The sequence below is a fragment of the Zonotrichia albicollis genome, chromosome 7 (assembly GCF_047830755.1).
Source record: "Zonotrichia albicollis isolate bZonAlb1 chromosome 7, bZonAlb1.hap1, whole genome shotgun sequence".
Lineage (NCBI taxonomy): Eukaryota > Metazoa > Chordata > Aves > Passeriformes > Passerellidae > Zonotrichia > Zonotrichia albicollis.
This window is the reverse complement of record NC_133825.1, coordinates 15177619-15203171: the sequence shown is the minus strand read 5'-3', so window position 1 is coordinate 15203171 and position 25553 is coordinate 15177619. Positions and strand designations below refer to the sequence as shown.

The 25553-nt window shown below is 51.8% G+C and overlaps 3 protein-coding genes across 4 annotated transcripts in view; 1 reads left to right on the top strand and 2 right to left on the bottom strand.

Moving 5' to 3' along the window:
- LOC141729642 (C-type lectin domain family 2 member B-like) overlaps positions 1 to 25553 on the top strand; it is a 164423-nt gene that overhangs the window by 104156 nt on the left and 34714 nt on the right. The window lies entirely within an intron of this gene.
- LOC141729641 (uncharacterized) overlaps positions 7586 to 25553 on the bottom strand; it is a 61916-nt gene continuing 43948 nt past the window's right edge. Inside the window, exon 6 of the mRNA XM_074544386.1 lies at positions 7586 to 9907. Within this exon, the coding sequence (XP_074400487.1) occupies positions 9793 to 9907 (115 nt within the window). The 3' untranslated portion in view covers positions 7586 to 9792. The remainder of the gene's footprint in view (positions 9908 to 25553) is intronic.
- On the bottom strand, positions 14226 to 24626 carry LOC106630265 (uncharacterized). The gene is made up of 8 exons (XM_074544240.1): positions 24393 to 24626; positions 23291 to 23533; positions 22644 to 22908; positions 21508 to 21606; positions 21224 to 21405; positions 20922 to 21022; positions 19705 to 20831; positions 14226 to 18200 (listed from the first exon to the last, which is right to left on the bottom strand). Exons 1-7 carry the CDS (start codon positions 24624 to 24626, stop codon positions 20717 to 20719), a joined length of 1239 nt encoding a protein of 412 aa, XP_074400341.1. The 3' UTR covers positions 14226 to 18200; positions 19705 to 20716.

Here is a 25553-nt window from a genome sequence, read left to right as displayed (position 1 = left end):
CATTTCCTGCTGTGAGATAAGATTAGGAGGAAGTGAAAGCAGGCTTAAAACTTTTTATTTTATAAAATAAAATTTTATAAATTGTAACTACAAGGGAAAAAGTAGCAAGAATTAAAGCAAAACCTTTAGAACAATTTTCCTAAGAAAAAAAAACCAATAATTTCCAGTTTACTGGAATTTTTAATTTACTACATCTAAAATAGTCTCTCTTCATTTAGGGAGAGAAGTCCCTCTTGTTAATGTTATGGAGACTTCTCCACAAGAGGAAAGAGTTTTCTCCTGGTTCCTAATTTGGTCACAACTCACAGCTGCCTGGGGAAAATTTATTGTGAAGCTTCTGTCATTTTCTACATCCTTCCTACAGCTTGTTTATGGGTCATGTTGACTTATGGGGTATTGCTTTAAAGATGAGCTGGTTAAAGGCAAAAGAGATTATTATTTATTTCTAAAATCATCTTTATCCATGAGCAGAGATTTTCTCCTGGGAGTATGGGATTACTCTTCTCTCTCTGTTCAAACTTCTCATGGGATTACAGCTACTTTAACATCTGCTTGCTTTAGTGTGGAGGCCTTTGTTGGATATCCATTTGAACCCTTCATCTCCCCATATGCGTTATAGGGGGAAAAGCGCCTTTTCTCCACAGCTTATAAGGAGATTTCAGCTTTAAAATCAAAGCATCTCCTTGTCCCTCCCATTTGGGACTTAACTTCCTCCGCACTGACCATGATGTTTTCATGTTGTTCTTTACACGTTTGTATCTTGTTCTCTCTCACTCGAGGGAGGACTGAAGCACTGAAAGGGTTTCTGTGTTGCTTGGAGCCTGCAGATGTTTGCCCTGACCCCGTTCCAGACCCGGAGCTGCGGCTGGGGAGCGGCTCCGATCTGATCAGCGCGGCCGGAGCTCAGCAGCAGCAGCAGCAGCAGCAGCAGCAGCGCTCGGGGCTGGGCTGGCTGGGACAGGGGCGGCTTCTCCTTGCCCTGCCCGATGCCTGCGGCCGCTTCTCTGCGGTAAAATCCCGATGCTGGCCTGGGGCTGCTCCCGGGGCTCGGCTGGGCCGGGCTGGGGCTGTAACAAGCAGTGAGATGAGAGCAAGGCGGGCTCCATCCGGCCCGCAGCATCCCCCTCTCCCTGCCCGGCAGCGGGGCCGGGGGAGAAGGGACTCAGCCCGGCCGGGTGGCAGCGCCCTCCAGGCTGTGGTACCTCACTCTGTGCCAGAAGGGGAAGAGGAAATTCCCGGGTTCCTTTGATCTTATCAGTGTCTTTAACAGAGGTGTGATAGTGTGACAGCTTCTCAGTGGTTCAATAGAGCACTATGTTCCTGTAGTTAGATAAAGAGCTTTTGTATCACTTCCCAAATTCTTCCCATGTCAAACTGTGACTCAATGTAATGCTCTGTTACTGCATCAGACAGTCTCGTTTTCAAGATGCCCCTGTCATCCTGAAAATGTGACCGAGGAAACACCTGAAATACAGTGGAAAAAACACTGTTCCCTCTCCTGGGAAAATGTAGAAGTTTAATGAAGAAGTTTATTACGAGATAAAGCCAACAAAGCAGAGGTTACACCCATGTGTGTCTTGGCCCTCAGCCAAGAGTACAGCTGCTAGTTTGGAACCATACTTTATACAGCATTTCTATTGTATCTGCCTGGTGCAAAGTTGACCTTTTCCCCAAACTGGTTTACATGGCCCAAGAACTCTTTAGCATGGCTCCTCCTCGGGTCCTGTGCAATTAGAGCATGCACATTTCTTTGTTGTGGTTTTAGTCCATTTTATCATCACCTTCAGTTCTTGGGCCTGGGTCCACACTGCCTTCAGAAGATGAGTGCTGATAGTTGGCATCATATATTCCTTGGATATATAACCAACAGGCATTTTAACACAAGCATATCTAGATCAGCTATTTCTAAGTTTTAGCTAGCAACAGAAATACAAACTATATCCTTATAGCAAAGTTACTTTACCACCACACATACAGAATCCATTTAAATATTTGAAAAAAGGCAATACTATAATATATATCTATAACACATTGTTAATTTTTTAACACTTTACCTGAAATCATTGTTTTCCAGTTGATTTTGATGCTGAAACCATTCATTGTAGCTGCTCTCCATACAAAGAAATCTTTAGATTTGTTTACTCTTACTGCAAGCAGAAGAGAATTTTCAGTAATTTCTGCAGTTTTTAATAGTAGTCTTAGTATTTGTGTGCATCAAAGTGTTCATCAAGCCACACTTCATGTATAAATAGAATTGCCAAATAACAAATGTTTCAAGTTGGACCGAAGGTGTTTCTGTATTTTATGTTCTTTTGCGTGTCAGAGAAGATTTGGGCTTAAAAGATGGCAATCTGCCTCTGTTGAAAATAAAGAGAAATTTTACTTTTATGTGTCACTCATTTTACCTCAGATGTCTGTGATTCCTTATTGGTTTTGCCCCCTCAATGTGAATGCAATTTTCAGCACCAGCTGGGCTTTGTGGGAAATGGTATTGGGAATCCACAAGAAAAGTTCCTCATTTCAGAGGCTGAGACCATGGTGAGGTTTTTAGCATTTCCTTCTCTCAGGTGGGATCTGATGGCCCTGAGGTGGCCTTGTCTCCTCAGGGATTTCATGTCCTGAGGAAGCAAAGGCTGATGGAATGTGCTTGATCCTCTCCTGTCTAATGGGGAGGAACAGCATCCAGCAGAGCTGGAATCACCTTCTCCATTCCTGATTTCTGCTGCCAACAGATCACTGGGCTCTCTCAGGGTCCAGAAGTCACTTTTCCTTTTGGATGGATGGCCTGAAGGCACCCAGGGACTGCAGGTTAGGACTGCTTCAGAAATCCTTTTGGCTTGGAAGGATCCTTCTACCTGAGAGCTGAATGGGCTGTGCCAACCCCAGAGCGAGAGGGACTCAGGGCAACAGAATTAAAGGCTGGTAAGAGAACCCAAAGAATAGACTGTAACATGCAGAGCAGGTGAGAGAGAATCAAAGACTGAAGATGTCCAAAAAGTGGAGTCGAGCTTCCAGCCAGCTTGAAGATTGTTTAACTAACACTTTGGGCAGGGAGTTTGAACTTTATCGTTTATTGATGTAATTGTTCTGTTTTAATAGATGAGAATTACAAGAATCAGTTGAGGGGAAGTACACAGGGAACTGTAAGAGGCATTGGGTCAGTTTCCTTAAGGGCCAACAAGTAGAGTGAAACACGAAATAGAGGGCAAGACCAGGTTGGCCCCTGTGTTCACCACCGAGAAAATTCCATAGCCCTGCTGTGGGAACCAATCCCTTAGGCATGGCAAGGTGGGGGCAAGAAAGACACCCCCGATCTCTGTCATTGCTCAGCTGTCTTTTAATACTACAGGAACCAGAAGGCAAGACTGAGTTGGCCTCTGTACTCACCACTAAGATTCCCCTACTATGAGTAGCAGCCATGTGGGCACGGTAGATGGGGGTAAGAAAGTCATACCAGACCTCAGTGATCCCATTTTGTCCATTCCAAATATGTCTGTCTCAAGAAAACCTGAGATTTTTTCCTTCTGTTCCCACTGTCCTCACCCACATCAACAGATGCTAGTATGATTTGATTCTATCAGCTGCAACCTGTAAGGCTCATTGACAGAAGATGTGGTTAACATAGGTTCACCTAATTCATGGCAAAGGTTATTTTGTTTCACTTTCAAGAGTGGACCAGCAGACGTGTGTTGCCGCTTGAATTCCTGTTAGTGAAGACCAGGGTAAAGAAGCAAAAAAGACTTTTGCATAATATCCATAGATGTTTTATTCAGCCGCGCAGTGAGATGTTCTCCTCTCCCCACACACTCCCCCCCAAGGTCCTGCTCTCTCCCCAGGGGCCTCCCAACTGACCTTGGGCTCCAGGCAGTATCAAGGTGAGGCCCAATGAGGGAAAAGGGAGGGAGAGCCTCAGGAGCACCTATGTTCAGGCATAGGAACAGGGGAAGGAGCCAATGGGGTGTAACTTAGGAGAAGCCCCTCCAGGGCCTCCACAGATATGCTCTTTGAAGCATCTGCTTCACTTGGAGAAATAGTAATATTGCTGTGCGCAAGGTCTGCTTTGCTTCCCTCGTTCCCTTGGCCTGCTCTTTTTGTGTCTGCACGCCTGGCAGGCCGACGCTCCCCATTCAGTTTTTTTCATTGTTGTTAACTCCCTGGGAGTGCTTGTAGTTCTCCTCCCCTGCCATTTCTAAATTCATAAAATTGCTTTTTCAGGGGGCACTGGGTACTCCAGTGCCCAAGGCTGCTGCAAAGCAGGCATGGCTTTGTGGGGTCAACCATTGCTGGCCTTCGCTGCTGCCCAGGGTGCTGCTGTGCTGAGGGAATAGGTGCAGGGCAGGCAACGGCGACACGCTGAGGGAGTCTTGGCATCAACCTTGGTCTGGTGTCTTCAGCCACACTCATCAGAGGCACTTTCCTGTTACACACTAGAAACATATCTTTTAGTGTAGGAGAGGCTTTGAGAGGAAGGCTTAAAATTGCCGCTCGACACTGTTCATTTGCATTTGTAAATGCCATTTCCTCTAAAACTTCTTCCCTTGCATTCTCTTTTTAAACTTGGATTTCGATAGCTCTAGTTAACCTCTCTACAAATTTGAAATAAGGCTCTGATGGTAGCTGATTTATCTTACCATAAGGCTCAAATGGGCCTTCAGGTTGGAGGGAAAAGAAGGCCTTTTCAGCTGCTTCTTTGACTCTCTCAAGAGCTTCTACAGGAATTACTGCAGCTTGGATTGGGGCTAAGGACCATTGGCCCTCACTGGAGACATGCTCAATGGTTGTAATTGGCATGCCATTGGCATCTTTTGCTGTGTTTGGGTCAGCATGCAAGTCTGAGAGAGCTTCTTTTAGCAGTTGTTTCCATGCTAATTCCCATAATTTGAATTCTGTAGAGGTCATGAGGCACGAGAAAAGCTGCCTTAAATCATGTGGGACTCCTACAGTCCTACTCAGTTCGGTATTTAAAAGGCCACGGAAGTATGGGCTGCGTGGGCCACACTCCCTGCGTGCTTTGCAAACCTCTTTCAATATTTACTGTGAAAAACTTTCCAATTTGCAATTAAGGTTCCTCCCCCTTGCCGTGAGTGCTGATCCGTAACAGGGGCAAATGAAAAAGTGGGACCCTATATTGGGTCTGCGGTTCCCTGCCCTGTACCCTCTGAATCAGAAGCATTGGGATCACAGGTACAGCTGTGGGGACAATCAGTGGGCGTGTCCCCACCGTGGGAACTCGGGGAGGGGGCGGGAATACAATGGGAACAGGGGGCGGGGAGAGGGGGTTGGCAGGGGGCAGGGATACCATGGGAACAGAGGGCGGGGACAGGGGTTTGGCAGGGGGCGGGGACTCCTGGTGGCATCACATCAGCAGACGCCCCCTGGGAGGAATAGAGGGGCGGAACTGAGGGTACCGCAGGTAAGGGGTGGGGAGGGAAGGTATCACGAGGATCAGGAGGGGAGGGGGATGGGGAAGGAATTTTGGGATGCTTAAAGGAATCTTAGGAAGAAGGAGAGCAGTTATGGGATGGTGCCACGTGGCATCCTCCATCTTGTTGACTCCCCGGGGACTGGGGGACATTTTGGGGTTCACTGCTCTCTGAAAAGCTAACACGTACTCTGGGTTTCAGAGCAGGGGACACAGGGGTTTGAGGAAGGTTCCAAGCAGTCTGGCCAGCATGTTGTGTATTGGAATATGAATCCCAATATTACCAGGTAGATTGTGCATGGGCCAGTCTGACCCTTGCTGATGGGCCAAAGGCGGCAGCTGTGGTCTATCACCCCAGAGACATCTTTAGCTTGCTGGTAGTTGTAGCTGGGCAGCCGAACAAGTCCAGGCTTGTTAGGAACTCCGTTTACCTCAGGAAGAAGGCTTCAGGCGAAGGTGAAGACAAAGGAGATGGATTCTGCTGGAGGGTTTAATATCCAGAGTTTTATTCCATGGTCACAGAGATCTGAATGTCAGTAACAGCTCCAACAGAATGACGGCCGCATGGTCTGATTCACCTTTTAAGCTCCCGGGGCAGAGGGAGGGGAGGGGACAGGTGAGCCACCAACCAGGTGGGAGGGGCGGGGCCTCAGGGGAGGATGGCACCTAGACAGGCCAATGACCTCTGGGCCTGAGGGGCATCCTTTGAAAGTGATGAACCACACGACGCCTTGCTGGAATGTTAAAACTGATTGACAGCCCAGCAGGGGGCGAGGGGGGAAGGGGAAGAGGGGTGTTGGCACACCTGGGGAAGGGACCCGGAAGTTTAAAACAGGCTATTACAGCACACTGCAACAGTTTGTGGACAAAGGAACTCAGGCATTTTAAGGTGCTCAGGGAGCTGTCTTTCCAGGGCATGAGCAGAGTCTGCTCTCCTTAAAATGCCAAGTTTTGGGGTACAGGATTCAGAGCTGGGGAGGGGAGTAACAGGATGAGCAGAGGTACATTCCTTGTTATTTGGCTTTGTCTCCAATTCCCTTTTTGAGCAAGGCTGCTTGAACTTGTAAACTCCAGAACACAAATTTAGCTGAGACGTATTCCCAGACTTTCCCAAGGTTATCAATTCTTGCCCTACTTTGTCCCAAAGTTGAGTATTGAGGACTTCTTCAGGAGAAATTTGTGGGAAGTGTAGAAAAAGCCACCATATAAAGTGTTTCATTTTTCTTTAGAGAACGTTTTATTTCCATGACCTAAAATTCCAACAATATGATAATACACTCCTTTTTGTGCTGTGCTGAACTTAGAGCCCCTTTTAGATGTAAAAGGCACCGTACAATCTCCCGCTGACCAAAAACAAAACCCAATCAACTACCAATTTCCAAAAAACTGCGGCTAAGAAGCGAGAATACACAGACAATTAGCCCTTCACAATGCAGCTGCTTATACTGCTTTTAAAAATGCCGCCGGCAGCAGCACGGAATTGGAACTTGCCACCCCGTGCCAAGGGATAGACAAAGACTCCCCTGCTGGCGCCCTGTGGCAAACCCAAAACCAGGGCCGACACGCACTGTGCCAAGAAAGCCCCCCTGTACGCTGCGCTGTGAAAGCCCCCACGCCGCGCTGCTAACGCGAGCCGAGCAAGCCGCGCTGCAGCGCGAGGGGAGGGGCAGGGAGACCTCTCCTGCTCCTCCGAGTAAGCACCGTGGTGCAAGCTCGTTGCCGTGAATTCTAAAAACGGCAAAGCCACGCCACTGTGGGGTAATGCCTAACAGGCTATCGCTCCCGCTCCACGGGGCTGCACAGCCGATTATGTGCTCTGAATAAGAGCAATAAACAATAGATCTCACGGCAGAGACTGTAATTCGAGCTTGTACCATCTAAAGGAGCAGACATACTCACCCAAATTGGTGCTATTGGTGACGTGGTCTGGCAGGGTGTTCTCTTCACCTGAACAGGACCCCACGGGTAGGAGGGGCTCCCCTATTCTCCTCTGGCAAATGGCTCACCAGAAAGGAGCTGCACTTTGCAGAGGCACAGAGCGTTCCGCGAGACTTCTTGTGGGGTCAGTCCCAAAGTCTCTGCTGGAGAGCGATGCAGCCAAAGCTCTTCCACTGGACGCTAAACTGCTTTAAAGTCTTTCCAAGGTTCTGGGATGACTTCTCAGGGCTGCGGAGTTGAGCAGCCCCACGTTGGGCACCAAAATATTGGAATTAAATCCCAGTATTGCTGAATGGAACGTGCCTGGGCTTGTCTAACCCTTGCTGCTTCACCAAGGGTGGCAGCTGTGGTGGTTTCACCTCAGAGACACCTTTGGCTGGTTGGATATTGCAGCTGGGTGCTTGGGACAAATCCAGGCAAGCAGGAACTCAGGTTTACCTCTCATGGAAAGACTTTAGGCGACGGTGAAGGAAAAAGGAGTCGGATTCTGCTGGAGGATTTCAATTCAGATCTTTATTCCTAGCACTAAGGCCTCTGAGTGCAGCAACAGCTCCAACAGAACCAAGAACCACGTGTTTGCAGTGTCTTTCAACCCCGGGGAGAGGGAAGGGGTAGAGATCCCACCAACCAGGTAAGGGGGGGGGAAGTCTCAGGGGACAAATGACACCTGGAAGGCCCAATGTCCCTCCAGGACTGAGAGGCATCTTTTGTACTTCGCCAATCAGACGATGCCCTTGCTGGAATGCCAAGATTGATGGACAGCACTTACCAAGGGGGCAACGGGGAGGGGGCGGGAGAGAGTATTGGCACATCTGAGGGAGGAACTGGGATAGCTGAAGCAGGCTAATATATCACACTGCAACAATGATTCATTAAAAAATTTTTTTGAGCAGTAAGAGCAGACTATCAGAATTGAAAATTAGAGCTAATTTTTTGAGACAAATGACTCACAGGAAAAGAAAAGAGGGGTTTGTTATAGATGAATGATGTGATGGTGGGCTCTCACAAGTAAGACATAGATAGCAGGTGTATGTTAGGAGAAGTTTTGTAAATGTAGAGTGCTGTTACTGTAATACATCCCCCCACAGTCCCCTTTCCCTCCCCCTTGTAGCAGCCTCGGTTCCCAGGGCATTTGGGGAGGGGCGGCTCATTACCAGGAGGGGTCACAGGACAACACCTGAGCTCCAATCAAGGTGTGAGGAAGTGATCTCCACCTGTGGAGGGCAGAGAAGGAGCTGACTGACAAAACTTTGGGAGGGGCTGAGGGTATAAAAGGCAGAGCATCCATTTTGTAAATGAGCCCATGGCTGACAGTCACAGAGACATCCAACACTGTAATTTTTCCTCATTCAGTCCGTTGCTGTATTTTTTTGTTAAGGTTTAATGAACCTTTAAAATTTTAAAAGAGAAGGTCCTTTCTCACATCTTCCAAGGACAGTGCAAACTTCTCACCTTCAGGGCAGTTTGTGATGATTTCCAAGAGCCGAAGGTGATTTGGATTTCCCAATCAAGCTTGTTATATAATTTAATAAATAACAAATATAGGTATTGGCTTTCACATTTATGTCCTAACTTTTGTTTTGCAACCTATTATTGATGTCAAAAATCCTGACACAGTACAAATTACAATTCCTGCTTTAGATGTAGTATAGTCTCTCAGTTTATCTATGCACACCATAGCTTTTATAAATAGAGGTGTAATAGATACTATCTTAGAATATAGCATAATAGAGACTGGGATATCTTGGAATTATTGTCTCATGTAACTAACTCAGAAAATGGTGTCAAATATTAAGTGAGTTCTCACATGCAAGGACTTTCTTATCAGAAAGATAACAGAGACAAGAGCATGGGGAAAAAAAGACTGTAGACCCTCATTTTCAGGGAGGGAAAATACGAAACGACAGAATCAAAAGAAACCATGAAATATAGCAGTTTAAGGTAGAAAAGGGCCTGAAGAAACGTCAAAAGTTAAAAAAAACCCAAACCAGCAGATAAATACAAAGTTATATTAGAATTCTCAAAAATTCTTATAAATGTACATGTAGGTATAATATGTAACAGTATAGAGAAAACATAGTTTAAGTTAACCCTGTGCAAATAGCCAGGCATCCCAGGGCAGGAGATTAACCCTTAATAAACTTTTAGAAACAGTGTAAATAGAGAGCCACGTTTCCTACACATAATGAGGTCAATGCCCTCACTGCAGGCAGCGTCGGTGGCAGGATGGATTGCAGAGACCTTTCCTTTGCAGCCCCAGCCCAGCGTTGGCACTGGGGATGGAGAGGCACTGAGGTGACCCTGAGAGGAAGTGCAAGGCACAGGGCGCAGCTGAGGAAGAACAGCGCTGTACTGGGCTCAGAGGTGAAGCTGGCACTGCCCAGCGTGGAGAAGGTCCTTTGTGCAGAACCTCTGTGCAGTCCTTTGTGCAGTTACAGGGGAGCTTGGGCCTTGCTGCCAACATACGGCCGCTCATCGGAGCAGTTCCCACTCCTGAATCTCTCGTCAGCCAGGTACACACACTCGGAAATGCCAAAGACAGGAACCCTGCAGGGAGGAGCAGAGGCAGCGCTGGCTGCCAGGGGAAGCCCTTATGCCCCTGTGCCCCCAGGCCCTGCCCGGCTCCCTGGCACTCACCGGGAGCTGTAGCTGCTGCCGTCCACCCAGTGCAGGCGCTCACCCCGTCTGCGCAGCCCGAGCCAGAAATCAAACTTCCCGCGGAGGCGGAAGAGCAAATCCTGCCCAGGAGAGAGGAGTGGGAGCCGCCCCGGCCCCTCGGGGGGACACGGGCCCGGGGCTCCCCCCGCACGCCGGGGCTCCTTCCCTGCAAGGCCCCGGCCCAGGGCTGCAGCCCCGCCCCTACGAGCACCGAGCCCGGCCCAGGAGCGCCCCCAGGCTGCCCTCAGCCAGCCCACACCGCCCGCAGCCCCTCACTCACCATGGCCTCCTCATCCTTGGCAATGGCCAGGGAGGCCCCGAGCTCGGAGCACCGTTCCTGACTCTGCTCCCACGTGCTGCAATCCAGTAAGAAGTAGTAGCAGACACCCTTGTGCCCAACCCACTCAAAGGGACAGCCCAGAACACACTGTGAGGTTGCAGGTGTAACTGGAACCTGTGGTGCTGCAGGGGGAAGAGGAGAAGCTCTGAGGATTCCCCTGTGCAGGGAGCAGGGAGCCCGCTCTGCCCCGAGGGGCTGGGCCCAGGCTGCTGCCCCTCCCTTACCTGAATGCACAGCCAGGGCCGCCCCCAAAGCCAGCACCAGCACCAGGAGCAGCAGAATCAGCACTGCCGTGCCCACGGAATGGCACCTGAACCGTTCACCTGGAGCAGGAAAGAACTGCTGGCTGCCAGAAGCAGAGCCGGCCCTGCAATCTGCTCAGCCCATGGCCAGGGAGCAGAGCAGGGAGCCCTGAGGCAGTGTGGGCCTCCCTCCGCTGGCAGCCAGAGAGCCAAGAGCCTGGCCACAGGCAGGGACACAGCTGTGGGCACAGGCTGCAGCAGGAGAACTGCACAGCCTTGGGGGCAGCTGGGCTGTTCTTGCTTCCAGCCACGGATGGGGCCCAGCAGAGCACGAAGCCTCTTCCAGACATTGGGAAACAGCCACACACCTGCCAGCCCTGGCCTTGGGAGGGGACACGGGCCCCGGCCTAGAGGCCACACGGGTGGCCCAGCACTCACCCAGAAATCTTCTGAGTGTATTCCCTGTTGCTGATCTGATCTCCAGAGGTTCGTTCACCACCTGATGAATGGAACAGAATTCATTCTCCTCCTGCTCACAGCTCGCACCTCTCTGCGTGGAATAAACAGCATGTTGCTCCTCAGACATCAGGAGTGCGGGCAGACCCTTTGGGAGCTCGGCCTCGGGAACAGCTTTCCAGCCGCGCTGATGGCATCCTGAAAGGGACACGATGAGAGGTCACTGCTGGTGCCGGCCGTGCGGGGGCTCAGGAGGGCGGTGGCAGCTATGGCTGAGCTCTCCCCGCTGCCCAGAGGTGCGGCAGCAGGTGCGGAGACAAGCGCAGCCTCCGGGAGCTGGGGCAGCACCGACTGAGGGTCCCACCTGGGCTGGAGCCGCCGCCTCGCTCCGCCGCCGCCTCGCCGGGCTATGGACACCGTCGCCGCTCCGCAATGGGACAAATGGAATGACACGCCCGCCGCTCCGCTCCCGGCACACCCACCGGTTCGGCTTCGCGGGCACTGCCGCTGGTGCCACGGCCCGGCAGAGCTCGCAGCGGGCGGGGCTTCGCCTCAGGGGCAGACGGCAGCCATCCCGAGCGCCAGCAGCAGGGAAAGGAGCGAGCGAGCGGGGCAGCAAAGCGTGTGGCGGGGCAGCAAAGCGTGTGGCGCGCCGCGGGGGCACCGAGGCTCCTGTCCCGACAAAAGCCCTGCTAGGATAGAGGTGCCCAGGCCACTGAGGCCGCAGAAGAAGCGCAGCCCCGGGCAAGGTGCTCCTGGGGCTCTCAACAGGGAATTCTCGCAGGGATTCTTGGGCTGGGCCTCGCCAGGTGCCCGGGGCCGGCAACAGCGCCCTGCGCCTCTCGTGCTCTCGGCGCTCGGTGCCTGTCGGCGATACATTGAGTCCAAACCTGGCAGCGCCAGCTCGTCTGTACCATTCTTTTTCAATTTCGTAGTGAACTACATCAAGGGGAAACTCCCTCTTGTCGCCACTTCAAAGCCTTGAATCAAGGGGAGAACGGAGGTTCCCTCTCCATTTAGATGCCTAAGTGATGCATGAGGACGGTCTCCCCTCCGTTAAATCCCGAATCAAAAGAAAATCAAGGGGGATTTTTCCTCAATTTAGCCTCCTGAAATGAGGCGTTTCCCTCTTCAATTTCCCTCAAGACCATTCTCAGCCCTTTTGGAAGCTGCTTCTGGGGCAGACGGCTGCTGCAGCGAGGCCAGGGGCAGGGCAAGCCACATGGCAACGCTGGCGGGTGGCGGGCGCCCGGCGGTGCTCGGACTCTGTCGGCCTCTGCAGTTCAGGCAGATCAATTGAATCCCAATTGTCGGCGATTCCCACCACCTGATATTTCTCCCCTCTTTTCCTGCATGGATTTGACAGTTCTTCTTTTCCTCACAGAGGGCTGGAAAGCAAAATGCTCGCCTGCCCCATGGCCATGCCTGGTGCTTTCCACTGCTCCAGCCTTGTCCCTCTTTCTCTCCCCTTTTCTTTGCAGCACTATCTCCCTCCTCCTCCTCTCCCTGCCAGCTCCAGCAAAGCCATTTCACCCCATGGCACCGGCTGCCTCATGTCCCTCGCTCCCATTTTGCCCACTCTGAACTCCTGGGGCCGCCTGCCCGCGGAGCCGCAGGCGCCGTGGGGCCGGGCAATGGCGCAGGGAATGCTGGCAGGGGTTCTTGGGCTGGGCTGGGCCAGGCCAGGTGCCCGGGGCCAGCAAAAGCGCTCTGAGCCTCTGCTCCTGCCCCTGGGCAGGGAACAGAACACAGCAGGAGAGGCTCGGGGGTCGGGAAAAGGCCAGGCAGAGATCTCTCACCTGTCGCTGGTATAAAGGGACATGACTGGGAGGAATTCTTTCAATTTATTATGACACAAATCATGGCAAGAGAACGAGCGGTAAAGCAGCAGGGCTCAGCCTCGGAACCAGGACTGTGCCCTCGGCCCCCGGCAGCCGCAGCAGGGGGATAAAGGATTCCCGGGCCGAGCAGCGGCTCTGCCCCAGCACGGGGATGTGTCCGGAGCCCCCGCTCCGGGCCGGGCTCGCAGGGCCGAGCGCGGAGCAGGCGCTGAGCTGCTCCTGGAGCTTCCAGCGCTGCTGGATCCGGCGGGCGCGGCACAGGCAGTGCCGGGGGCATCGCTCGGTGCCTGGCGGCGTTTGCCGTCCCCAGGGAGAGACTGAGCCCTGCCCGCAGCGCCGGCTCAGCCTCACCCTTCTATTGCAATTGCTCCATGGTTAAACCAAGGGCAAACTCCCTCTTGCCGCCAGTTCAAAGCCCTGAATCAGGGGTAGAACGGAGGTTCCCTCTCGATTTAGATCTCTAAATCATAAGGAGGGTCTCCCCTCAACGGAATCCTGAATAAAAAGTGAACGAAGGGGAACTTTTCCTCAATTTAGGCTCCTAAAATGAGGGGAAATTCTGTTTCACTCTTCAATTTACCTCAAGAAAGACCATTCTGGGGGCTTTTGGACAAATATTTTGTCAGTGAAGGTCCCATCAAATGGAGGCTCCCCCTCGATGGAACTCTTACAGTGGCACATTAAGAGGTTCCTCTCGAGGGAAGCCCTTTCAGACCAGGGACAGCCGTGTTTGCTCTCAGTTTGAATCTGGAGATGATGAAAATGGGGCTCTTTCCCTCAATTCAAACAGCACCATAAAGATATTCTCCTTCCATTTCAACATGAAAAACAAGGAAAACGGTGATTGCCGGCCTAGTGAGACACCCAAAATGACGAAAAAACTGTGTTTTCCTAAATTGAGACCCTTCAAATCACAGGTGAATGGGGATCCTCAACAGTTCAAACAAAATTACAGAAATGCTTTCCCCCCTCCATTTCAATCCCATTTTTGGGGCACTGTGGAGGGACTGGGGGCACTTCCCCCTCCTCACTGCTCACCCCTGGGGCTGCTGCCCCTTGCACAGTGCTGAGCAGTTCCCTCCCAGTTCCCTGCCAGTATCCCTCTTCCTGGCAAGCCCCGGCAGGGATGGGGAGAGCACTGGGCAGGAGCTGGGAGCGCTGTTCCTTCCCAGGGCTCCTGATATCCGTGCCAGTGCTCCTTCCTGCTCACTCCCGCTGCTCCTACTCTCCCTCCCAGTTCCCTCCTGGCATTCCCTGGTCTCCCAGTTCCCTCCCAGTGTTCCCAGGATCTCTCCCAGTGCTCCCAGTGGCAAAGCCCTGGGGGCACAGCATGCTCTTCTCTTGAAGAGGCGAGACTGGAGCTGTCAGGAGAGCAAACCCGGCTGGGAAAGCGTTCCCTGCGCAGGAAGGTGTCTCCCCTCTCTGACCACAGAGGGAGCTCAGCCTCCGCTCTTGACTCCAAACCCTTGAAGCTCCGAGCCCGACAGCCCGAAATTGGCTCGGCCCCACTGCCCAGCGCGCTGCTCAGAGCTCACACGGCTGAGGGGGCAGCGCAGATTAAATAATGAACGCTCCTGGGCACGGCTTTAGCTCTGAACTACACACTGTCACACAGGAACAAAACCCTTGACTAGGATGGGTTCCTCTTGCAGGCACAAGGAGAGAAGGAGAAATCTGACAGGAATATTCTTCATCATTCTGCCCGGGCTTTGTCAAACCCTCCAGCTCCTGCACCTCGGGAAATAACAAGTGGCTTCTAAGCACTGACTTTGATGTCACTCAGCAGGTTACTATGGATTAATCTGGCATTGGAACGCAGCCTTCACACCCTACTGCTTTTTGCATCACCCAAAGAGTTTGGAGGCTGCTGCCCAGGGAGCTCCTGAGTTGTATCTTCCTTATCAATCTTATCAGCCCTTTGTTTAATTGTAAAAACATAAATACAATGCCGGGAACTTTGGCCCAGGGTCTTAGAACTTGCATATCTCTTCCAAAGAAAGGGGGGAAAAAAAGAATGTTTCTCCCAAACAACAGAGTATAAAAGTTCATATTATCTACATATATTTTTGAAAATGAAAAGAGGAAGAGTAAAATATCAATTACTGTGCCAGTGGTGCTCCCGTCTATTTCTATTCACTTCTTTCACTTGTAGCATCTGTAAGGATATTTTTTTAAAAAAATCCCAAAACAAACCAACCAACCAAACATACAAACAACAACAAAAATGCCCATGGAATTGAAGGCGAAGGAGAAGCAATCTGGCTGCAGGCTTGTGGCACTGCCCTGCCTGGGTTCCAGTAGGGGAGCTCATCCCCTCTGCAGTTCCAAGCCAGATCCCAAAGTCCTGAACATCAGCTTTTTGAACACTGAACTGTAAGAAAAGCTGCTGGGGCGGGTCATGTTCCAGGCACATCTGTGCCATTTCATCTCTCCAGCTCAGCTCAGCTCGGCTCTTTTCCTCTCCTTGCTGGGTTTGGCTCATGATTTCTTGAGGGGCTGCCCTGCACTGATCAGAGCATGAACTGACCATCAGACAAACAGCTTCTGGCACTGTGGCTCTATCCTAAATGGACCATTTCCCAAAGGAATTCCAGTGCCTCCATTTCACTTAAAATGGCTTTTAAAGGAACCTGGTTTGATGCCCTCCATTTCTAAACAAGGAGTGCACAACGCTCTTGCACTCCCTGCCAGGGGCATAATTTGAGCCTTGGAGAAAGGCTTTAAAGCAGCACAGAGCTAGCTAAGCACCAACACCTTCATCCAAAATTCAAATCAATAGCATGGGCAGAGCCTGAATTGAAGCCTATTTAAAAACTGAATTAAAGAGCAATTGCACTGCCAATTGTCAAGATGAGAAAGGTTTCCTTAGCAGTTGTTGAGATGGCAAAGTAAGGGAGAGGATGGAGCATGGAGTTGGGGAGAGAAGGGGAAAACTTTCATTTGCACAGTGGACTTTTAACCATCATGGTCACACCTCAAGGACTTGCCGAAACCATTCTAATCTCAAGAAAGGGAAAGCTTACTGGATATTTTTCATTTCAGCAAGTGCCCTCAGCGGCAGGAGATTGGAGTAATTTCATTAACCCTTTTGCTGCCATTTACAAGCCGACCTTTTAGATTGTTTGCCTGCATCCATAAAAATTGTTAGTCCTGGTACCGGACACTCAGATTGCCATGGTCTGTCCTCCAGCTGCTGCTGCTCTCACAAGGACAACGCTCAATGTCACCGATAGGTGCTGTGAACTCTTCCACCATAATCAGTAAGGGCTATTTGTAAAGGTACAGAATGCCTAATTCCCCATTCTAGATACCAATTGGCTAAAGATATGGCAATCATGTATGGTTCCTGTCCCCAGATTTCTAGTATCTTCCCTCTGCCTTTCATGATTTATTGAGCAAATTGTTCTAGGTGAGGGATAATGTTTCTAGGCTGTGGCACAGGTAAAAATACCCATTCCAGAATGGTTAAAGGATTAGCCTGAGTCTCTGTCCATTGACAAATAAATGTGAAAGGATGTTTGGCATACTGTCACCCTCCTTGCTATGGTTGATGATCATCAGTTGAACTGGGACACCTTCGATCAGGCGATGTGCATGTGCTGTGGCAACCATTGAGGCTATGTGTTCCAAGGCCTGTTGTTTTGTCCTATCCAGTGATCAGTGCTCGTCTGCCCAGGATGAGGTACCTAGCAGCTGTATTAACGGTTCAAGTTCTTCATTAGTTATTCCACAAATAGTTCTAATCCACTGTATACCTCCTACTAATTTTTTGAACATCATGTACAGTTTTTATCTCAGTAGTAATGGTAATCTTCTGAGGTTTCACTACAGCTTGATCAATGCGCCACCCAAGATACTTCCATGGAGCTGAACGCTGTACCTTTTTAGGGGCAGTTTTCAACCCTCTCTGTTCTAGAGTAGTTGCCATGCTTGCTAAAACATTTTCAAAGTCCAATTGCTGTCCTGCCACCAAGATATCATCCATGTAATGATATACGATAGAGTTAGGAAATTGCTGCCAGACTGGCTCTAATGCCCAGGCTCCATAAACCTGGCACATAGTGGGCGAGTTACGCATCCCTTGTGGCAAAAATACCCATTCATACCTCTTGTAGGGTTCCACTTTGTTGATAGAGGGGACTGAGAAAGCAAAATGAGTGGTATCGTCAGGATGTAGGGGAATAGTGGAAAAACAGTATTTGAGATCAATAATCAATAAATCCCAGGACTCAGGTAACATAACAGGGGATGCAGTCCAGGTTGTAATGCTCGCATACTCTGCATTACTACGTTGACTGCTCTAAGATCGTGCAACAACCTCCATTCCCCACTCTTTTTTGGAATTGTAAAAATAAGCATGTTCCATGGGCTGGTTGATGGTATTATATGACCAGCCTCAAGTTGCTCTTGAACCAACTCTTGAACCTTGAGCAGCTTTTCCTTGGGCAGCGGCCACTGATCAATCCATATAGGGGTATGGGCGGTCCAGCTAATTTTGAGGATTGGCTGCCCCCCAGTGGCCGCTATTGAAAAGGCTGTGTGATTATTGCGACCTCCAGTTGACTTAACAAATCCCTACCAATTAAACCTAGCAAATTTCCGGGAGTCTGCATGACATAGGGTCTTGTTGTTACGCTCACTCCATCTGGGAAACTAAAGGTAATTACCTTCCTGCTTAATCAAGTTGCTTGGGTTCCACCAATCCCTGTAATTCCCAAAACAGGATTGACTACTGGCCAATTTTTGGGCCATATAGTGCTTGAAATGATTGTTACATCTGCTCCGGTATCAATTGTGAGTCTCTTGGTGATAGAATTACCATTGGGATGTGTCAAGGTTACCTGCTTATCTGGTTTACCTCTTGTAATGTCCATTGCCCAATATATTCTGGGTTACCTGTGGAAACAAAACCACCTGTTCCCTGCTCCTTCAATCCTGTACAGGGAACACAAGACTTAAAAGGAACAAGTTGAGCAACTTGTGATCTTTTAGGGATAGATACAGGAGGAAAAAATGTCCTAACCATAGTTTTGATAACCCCTTGACAGTCTGCATCAATAACCCTGGGAATTACATCCAATCTTCTTTTGCTTGCAGATGGCCTTCCTAACAGGAAAGCACTAAGCCCACCCCCCAGGGGTCCCTTTACATTAGTCTCTGCCAGATGTACTGCAGAGTCAGTGATGGTAATGTCTATTGTGGTTTCCGCGTCCGTTCTGGTGCTTCCAGGAGTTGTAGATTGGAGTGAGTAAAGCCCTCCAGAGAGGGTTGAGCCACCCATGCAGCTCCTTTTCGCAACATGCCTAAAATGGGTCAAGTCTTATCGTTAGCATTATCAAAGGCAAGCATCTTAAACAGCTTCTGCTTTGTTTCCAGATCCAAATCAGGGTGATCATAAATAGCTCTATGCAAGTGATCTTTGAATTTATCAAAGTTCTCATTTCCTCCTTGATGTATCTCTGTGAAAGCCTGAGTATGCAGCCCATCAGGCAATGCAAGGATCAAGTTGTATGCAAATTGTTGGCTTAAATGCAAACCTTCATCAATACTTTGGGCTTGGGCAGTTGCTGTGGATCAGGGACCTTCTCCTAATAACTGTTGCTCTGTAATTCCAAACAATGGGTCCCCCTGAGCCCGAGGTCTTTCTTCCTCTTTTTTACATGCCCCTCCCCAATTCTTATTAAACTGAATCTGCTGATGAGGGGGCATGATTAACCTAACCAAAGTTTGAACATCAGCTGGAATAAAGGTATCTGCTGTAAAAATGAGTTGAAATAATGTTTGTGCTAATTGAGATTTCAAGCCATATCGTGTAATGGCGCTTTTCAATTTTTCTAATATCTTTCAACTAAATGGCTCCCATTCTCTCCCTGTGGCTAGGGTTACCACAGGGAAGGCTTCTATAATACTAGGGGAGAATGTCCCCTCAATTATTGCTTCAGTAATAACTCCTTTCCACTTTCTCTTTTGTGCTGTTTCTATTTTGGGATCTAGCTCTAACTCCTGAACTTCCATGGTCAAGGGGGGTATCTGCCTCCCCCTCCACTCCTCAAGAGCCCTTTCAGAGCTCAAAATAACTGGCAGCTCCCTCCTTCCAAAAGAATAGTCCTTTTGGGGAGCAACTTGATCACTTTGTTGAATTACTAACTCCAGCAGATGGTCTACCAAAGCTTTTAATTTCTCTACTGAGGCAGATCCTGCATCTGTCTTCTTCACCCTCATCTTCAGATGATGAGTGCGTTATTTCTATAACTTCACTATCGGATGTCCCCTTTTCCTGAATACTTTTATTCTTGGGCTGGCAGCTGGAACCTCTGAGAGAGACTGCTTCCTGACTCTGTTTCTTATCTGAGGGTCCTGAGGTTTTGAGTTCCCCTTTGATTAGTGGAATTGGGCTAGAGAGTCCTGGGCAGTGCACGTCTAACATAGTTGAAAATAACTTGTTAGCAGGAAACGCCTGTAGCTCAGGGTCTTGGGGAAAAAGCATTGCAAGCTGCGGTGGCAGTTTTCTTTTCCGCCTTCATTGCCCATAATACCTCGACCATGTTTTCCCACAGGGTAGCATATTTAGACACCTCTTTAGCCTCATGTCCTCCCGAAGCAATACAGTCCCACAACACGCCACCCACGTCGATACCTCAAAAGTGACCTGCACTCCTGGTATGAGGTTTCGTTCCGATGCCCAGTAAATAAGTCCCTTCAGAGTGGAAGCATCATATTTCTGCCCTCTCTTAGAGAGGATATGTTGGAGGAGTTTCTGGACCCCATCTCTATCAGGGTCCGGCCCCATTCCTCCCCAGCCCTCACCTAATCAGGGCGAGATCAATTCTTCCGCAATCGGAGCTCCTTTATCCACCTTTGCTTCTAGCCAGGGCAGTGAGGATACTTTCGACTGGCTTATCTGCCTCCCGAAGGCTGTCGCTGTAATTCTCACCACAGTGAAATAGCCGTCTTCAGGTCCCTGTTCAGGCACCAAAATATGCGGAGGGTCAGTAACAGGACATCACACCATGATCAATATGATCAAGTGAAGTCCATTTATTGCAAACAGCAAGCTGTATTTATTTTGTGTTCTACTGTTCATGCCTCCAGCTAATACAAGATTGGTTAAATCCATTTTATGCACACGTTTTAATATTTAAGTTAATTTTAGTTAGTCTTTCCTCTTTATGTGTCTCACTGCAGTTTTCTTGTCTGTCTTTGCATCCTGAACTGTCTGCTTCTGAGTGTGCTCTTCTTTCTTCCTGTCCTTTAAGAGCATGGTGACCTTATTCAGTTTCTATGAAGGCTGGATTGTGCACATGTTGCATGTATCCATTGTCCTGCAAAAAACTCTCAACAAAACAACATAGCAGCTGTGTTTGCAGCTTAAATAGAAAATGGGGGAATTCTGGAAAGAGGATGACAGCTGGTCTGTGAGCTAGGAAGAGTTAGTTGGAGAAGAAGCTGATAAGGTTTGCACCTACACCTGAAATGGATTCTACGAAGGTTGTTGACATGGGAAGTGAGAAAAAGAAAAGACAAACAAATGAAACCTGCAGTTGGAAGTTAGCTGAAAACAGTGGTGGGGACATCTCTGTACAAATGAACACAGTGTTCATTTATTGTAAAAAAATAATAGGTATAAACTGCCTGGGAAAGCACATAAGACAGCATGATCTCACAAACCTCTCAATGAGAGCTCTCACCGAGAATTCTGTTAAAGGGGGAAACATCTTATGCACGGCATATACTTCTGATTGTCTTCTGTCCAACTCAGCGACAGCAAGGGAAGAGGAGGCATTGCCCTGTGTGGAGAAGGTCCTTTGTGCAGCCCTTGCTACAGAGGAGCTTGGGCCTTGCTGTAAACATACGGCCGCTCGTTGGAGCAGTTCCCACTCTTGAATCTCTCGTCAGCCAGGTACACACACTCGGAATTGCCAAAAACAGGAACCCTGCCGGGAGGAGCAGAGGCAGCGCTGGCTGCCAGGGGAAGCCCTTGTGCCCCTGTGCCCCCAGGCCCTGCCCGGCTCCCCGGCACTCACCGGGAGCTGTAGCTGCTGCCGTCCACCCAGTGCAGGCGCTCATCCCGTCTGCGCAGCCCGAGCCAGAAATCGCCGTTCCCGCGGAGGCGGAAGAGCAAATCCTGCCCAGGAGAGAGGAGTGGGAGCTGCCCCGACCCCTCGGGGGGACACCGTGCCCGGGGCTGCCCCCGCACGCCGGGGCTCCTTCCCTGCAAGGCCCCGGCCCAGGGCTGCAGCCCCGGCCCTACGAGCACCGAGCCTGGCCCAGGAGCGCCCCCAGGCTGCCCTCAGCCAGCCCACACCGCCCGCAGCCCCTCACTCACCATGGCCTCCTCATCCTTGGCAATGGCCAGGGAGGCCTGGAGCGCTGAGCACCGTTCCTGACCCTGCTCCCACGTGCTGAAATTCCGCGAGAAGTAGTAGCAGACACCATTGCAGCCCACGTAGCCATGGGGACAGCCCAGAACCAAAAGCAAAGTCACCGATGTGACTGGAACCTGTGGTGCTGCAGGAGGAAGAGGAGAAGCTCTGAGGATTCCCCTGTGCAGGGAGCAGGGAGCCCGCTCTGCCCCGAGGGGCTGGGCCCAGGCTGCTGCCCCTCCCTTACCTGCCTGTACAGCCAAGGCCACCACCAAAGCCAGCACCAGCACCAGGAGCAGCAGAATCAGCACCGCCGTGCCCACGGGATGGCACCTGAACCGTTCACCTGGAACAGGAAAGAGCTGCTGGCTGCCAGAATCAGAGCCGGCCCTGCAATCTGCTCAGCCCATGGCCAGGGAGCAGAGCAGGGAGCCCTGAGGCAGTGTGGGCCTCCCTCAGCTGGCAGCCAGAGAGCCAAGAGCCTGGCTGCAGAGGGGGGGCGTACGTGACCCGAAGTTTAGAGTCTGACTAGCTGAGGGCGAAAGGCCGACGCTCCTCTGCAATTCCTGGCCAGCACCCTTCGGCGTCTGATGGCCTCGGGCTGTGCTGGCTGCGGACTGGCTTACACTGCTGGTATTGGGGAGGAACGGAGCTGACCATTTCACCAGGGGTTAAACGTCGGTTTATTGAAGGTATTGCAGGACCTAAACGGGGGGAAACTAACCGGGAAAAGTTTTTTAATAGGGGGTCAAACAGGGTTATAAAGGAGGGGGGTGGGTACAGGCGGAACCAATCGGGAAAGGTGAGGGAATGAACTTCACAGAACTGACACTCCATGGAGACCAATAATCAAAAGGTAAGGGAGGTGTCCTGGAACCCCAGCCAGCCACCATCTCCAGAAAGGAGAAGGTTCTCGAAACTTGGGAGGAGAAGGGGGTGATTGACTGGGCCCAGGGAGGAGACAACTTTCACTTATAAGGGAAACCAGGGGAGGAGCAACTACATATCAGCAACTATGAATAGCGAAGTTACCATAGCAACTTATCTGACAGGGTAGCAGTGGCGGGAAAAACTGGGGGAACAAAACCATTTTACACATAATAGGGGAGAACAATACATAAATTGGGGGAATAACACAAGAAACTTAACAACACACTACAACACCTGGCCACAGGCAGGGACACAGCTGTGGGCACAGGCTGCAGCAGGAGAACTGCACAGCCTTGGGGGCAGCTGGGGCTCTTGCTTCCAGCCACGGATGGGGCCCAGCAGAGCACGAGGCCTCTTCCAGACGTCGGGAAACAACCACACACCTGCCAGCCCTGGCCTTGGGAGGGGACACTGTCCCCAGCCTAGAGGCCACAGGGGTGGCCCTGTACTCACACAGGAATCTTCTGATTATCCTTTTGTGCTCATTGCCTGTTGCTGCTGTGCCCTGGGGAGCCAGGGGCTCCCTCACACTCCCATCGCTGCTGCAGAATCCATTCTCCACATCTGCACTCACTGCACGCTCACAAGTGGCATCCCCCTGCTGATGCCAAGAGGCTTCTTGGGCCCCAGCCAAGTGTGGAACCGCGGCTGCTGGTCCCTCCTGGAGATGCCGGGGCTCGTTTGCCACTGCAGGAATGGAGCAGGATTCACTCTCCTCCTCTCAGGGGCGCCATCTCTCTGCCCAGAACAAACAGCACCTTGCTTAGGAGACTTCAGGAGTGCTGCGGGCAGATCCTTTGGGAGCTCGGCCTCGGGAACAGCTTTCCAGCCGAGCTGATGGCACCCTAAAAGGGACACGAAGGGAGGTCGCTGCTGGTGCCGGCCGTGCGGGGGCTCAGGAGGGCGGTGGCAGCTGTGGCTGCGCTGTCGCCGCTGCCCAGAGGTGCGGCAGCAGGTGCGGAGACAAGCGCAGCCTCCGGCAGCTCTGCGGTGGCCGCAGCCGCGGCCCCTGTGGCTCTGCAGCCGCTGCAGCCCAGCTCCGGGCCGGGCCGGGCGCTGAGAGCGCCTGCGAGCTGCCGGCTGCTGCTGGCCCGGGGCACCTGCGGCTCGGAGTCCGCCTGCCGAGGGGCAAGAAGCAGCAGCAGCAGCCCCGGGCTGCTCACCATTGTGCCCCCCATGATTCCCTGCCCCGGCGCCTCGGAGCCCGGGCACACCGAGCGCCGGCACGGCCGCTGCGGCTCCCTGCCTGGGCACACGGAGCGGCTGCCGGCACACAGGGCAGCGCCGAGAAGCCTCGGCCCCGGAGCAGGCAGGATGCGCCGCTTGGTGCCCGCACTCGGCGCCTGCAGCGCTTTGGGCTCTGAGGCACGTTCAAGTTAATCCCGGGCCAGCCCCGAGCAGGGCACGGACACCTCCCGCCCCAGCAGCGGCCCCCAGCCCGGTGCCGCACGGCCGGGAACGCGGCACCGGCTCCATCCCGGCCATCCGGGCAAGGAGGAGAGCGCGGGCAGCCGCTCCCTCGGCTGCGATCCCAGCGCAGGGGGCACACGGGGGAAGCCGGCATCAGGAACTCGCCAGAATCCCCCGGGCCCTCACCGCGGCCCCCTCCGCCCGCAGCGAGCCCCGAGCTGGGGCAGCACCGACCGCGGCCCCACCTGGGCTGGAGCAGCCTCCGAGCTCCGCCCCCGCCGCTCCAGTATGAGACGAACGCTGCTGCCTCCGCATGTTCCAGAGAAGGTGGATGTGGGGGCGGCTTTTGGCCAATCAGCGTGCTTGGAAAGAAGCACGTCGTGGAGAGGAGCGGGTGGAAAGCAGAGCAGGTGTCAGGTCAGGTCGTTTGTTTCGAAAAAGAAACTGAGTTAAGAAAATTTCCCCTCGCCGGAGAAGGTGGTCGTGAACGGCAGCACCGCCTGAAGCCGCTTCTGGTGCTCTCTGTAGTGAATCACGGCAGGGATTCTTGGGCTGGGCTGCGCCAGGCCAGGTGCCCGGGGCCAGCAAAAGCGCTCTATGCCTCTGCTCCTGTCCCTGGGCAGGCAACAGAACACAGCAGGAAAGGCTCGGGGGTCGGCAAAAGGCCAGGCAGAGATCTCTCACCGGTCACTGGTATAAAGGGACATGACTGGGAGGAATTCTTTCAATTTATTATGACACAAATCATGGCAGGAGAACGAGCGGTGAAGCAGCAGGGTTCAGCCTCGGAACCAGGACTGTGCCCTCGGCCCCCGGCAGCCGCAGCAGGGGGATAAAGGATTCCCGGGCCGAGCAGCGGCTCTGCCCCAGCACGGGGATGTGTCCGGAGCCCCCGCTCCGGGCCGGGCTCGCAGGGCCGAGCGCGGAGCAGGCGCTGAGCTGCTCCTGGAGCTTCCAGCGCTGCTGGATCCGGCGGGCGCGGCACAGGCAGGGAGAAACTGAGCCCGGCCCGCAGCGCCAGCTCATCCTCACCCTTCTATTGCAATGGCTCCATGGTTAAACCAAGGGGAAACTCCCTCTTGCCGCCAGTTCAAAGCCTGTAATCAAGGTGAGAACGGAGGTTCCCTCTTGATTTAGATCCCTAAATCATAAGGAGGGTCTCCCCTCAACTGAATCCCAAATAAAAAGTGAATGAAGGAGGAATTTTCCTCAATTTAGGCTCCCAAAATGAGGGGAAATGCAGTTTCCCCCTTCAATTTACCTCAAGAAAGACCATTCTGGGGGCTTTTGGACATCTATTTTGTCAGTGAAGGTCCTTTCAAATGGAGGCTCCCCCTCGATGGAACTCTTACAGTGGCACATCAAGAGGTTCTTCTCAAGGGAAGCCCTTTCACACCACGGACAGCTGTTTTTGCTCTCTGTTTGAGCCTGAAGATGATGAAAATGGGGCTCTTTTCCTCAATTCAAACAGCACTATAAAGGGTTTCTCCTTCCATTTAAACATGCAAATCATGGAAAATGGAGGTGCCACCAAGGGAGGCACCACCAAGGGAGGCACCCAAAATGATGAAAAAGGTGTGTTCTCCTTCAACTGACACCCTTCAAATCACAGGTGAATGGGGATCCTCACCAGTTCAAACACAATTACAGAAATGCTTTCCCCCCTCCATTTCAATCCCATTTTTAGGGCACTGAGGAGGGACTGGGGGCACTTCCCCCTCCTCACGGGTCACCCCTGGGGCTGCTGCCCCTCGCACAGTGCTGAGCAGTTCCCTCCCAGTTCCCTGCCAGTTTCCCTCTTCCTGGCAAACCCCGGCAGGGATGGGGAGAGCACTGGGCAGGAGCTGGGAGCGCTGTTCCTTCCCAGGGCTCCTGATATCCCTGCCAGTGCTCCTTCCTGCTCACTCCCGCTGCTCCCACTCTCCCTCCCAGTTCCCTCCTGGCATTCCCTGT

Excerpts from the sequence above, each read along its gene's own strand:
- LOC106630265 (XM_074544240.1), bottom strand. The coding sequence starts at position 24,626 with ATGAGCTGGCGCTGCGGGCCGGGCTCAGTTTCTCCCTGCCTGTGCCGC. Across the intron at positions 23,534-24,392 it reads GGGCCGAGGGCACAGTCCTG|GCGCCGAGTGCGGGCACCAA; the intron begins GTTCCGAGGCTG and ends AAAGCGCTGCAG. Across the intron at positions 21,023-21,223 it reads CCAAGGATGAGGAGGCCATG|GATTTGCTCTTCCGCCTCCG; the intron begins GTGAGTGAGGGG and ends TCTCCTGGGCAG.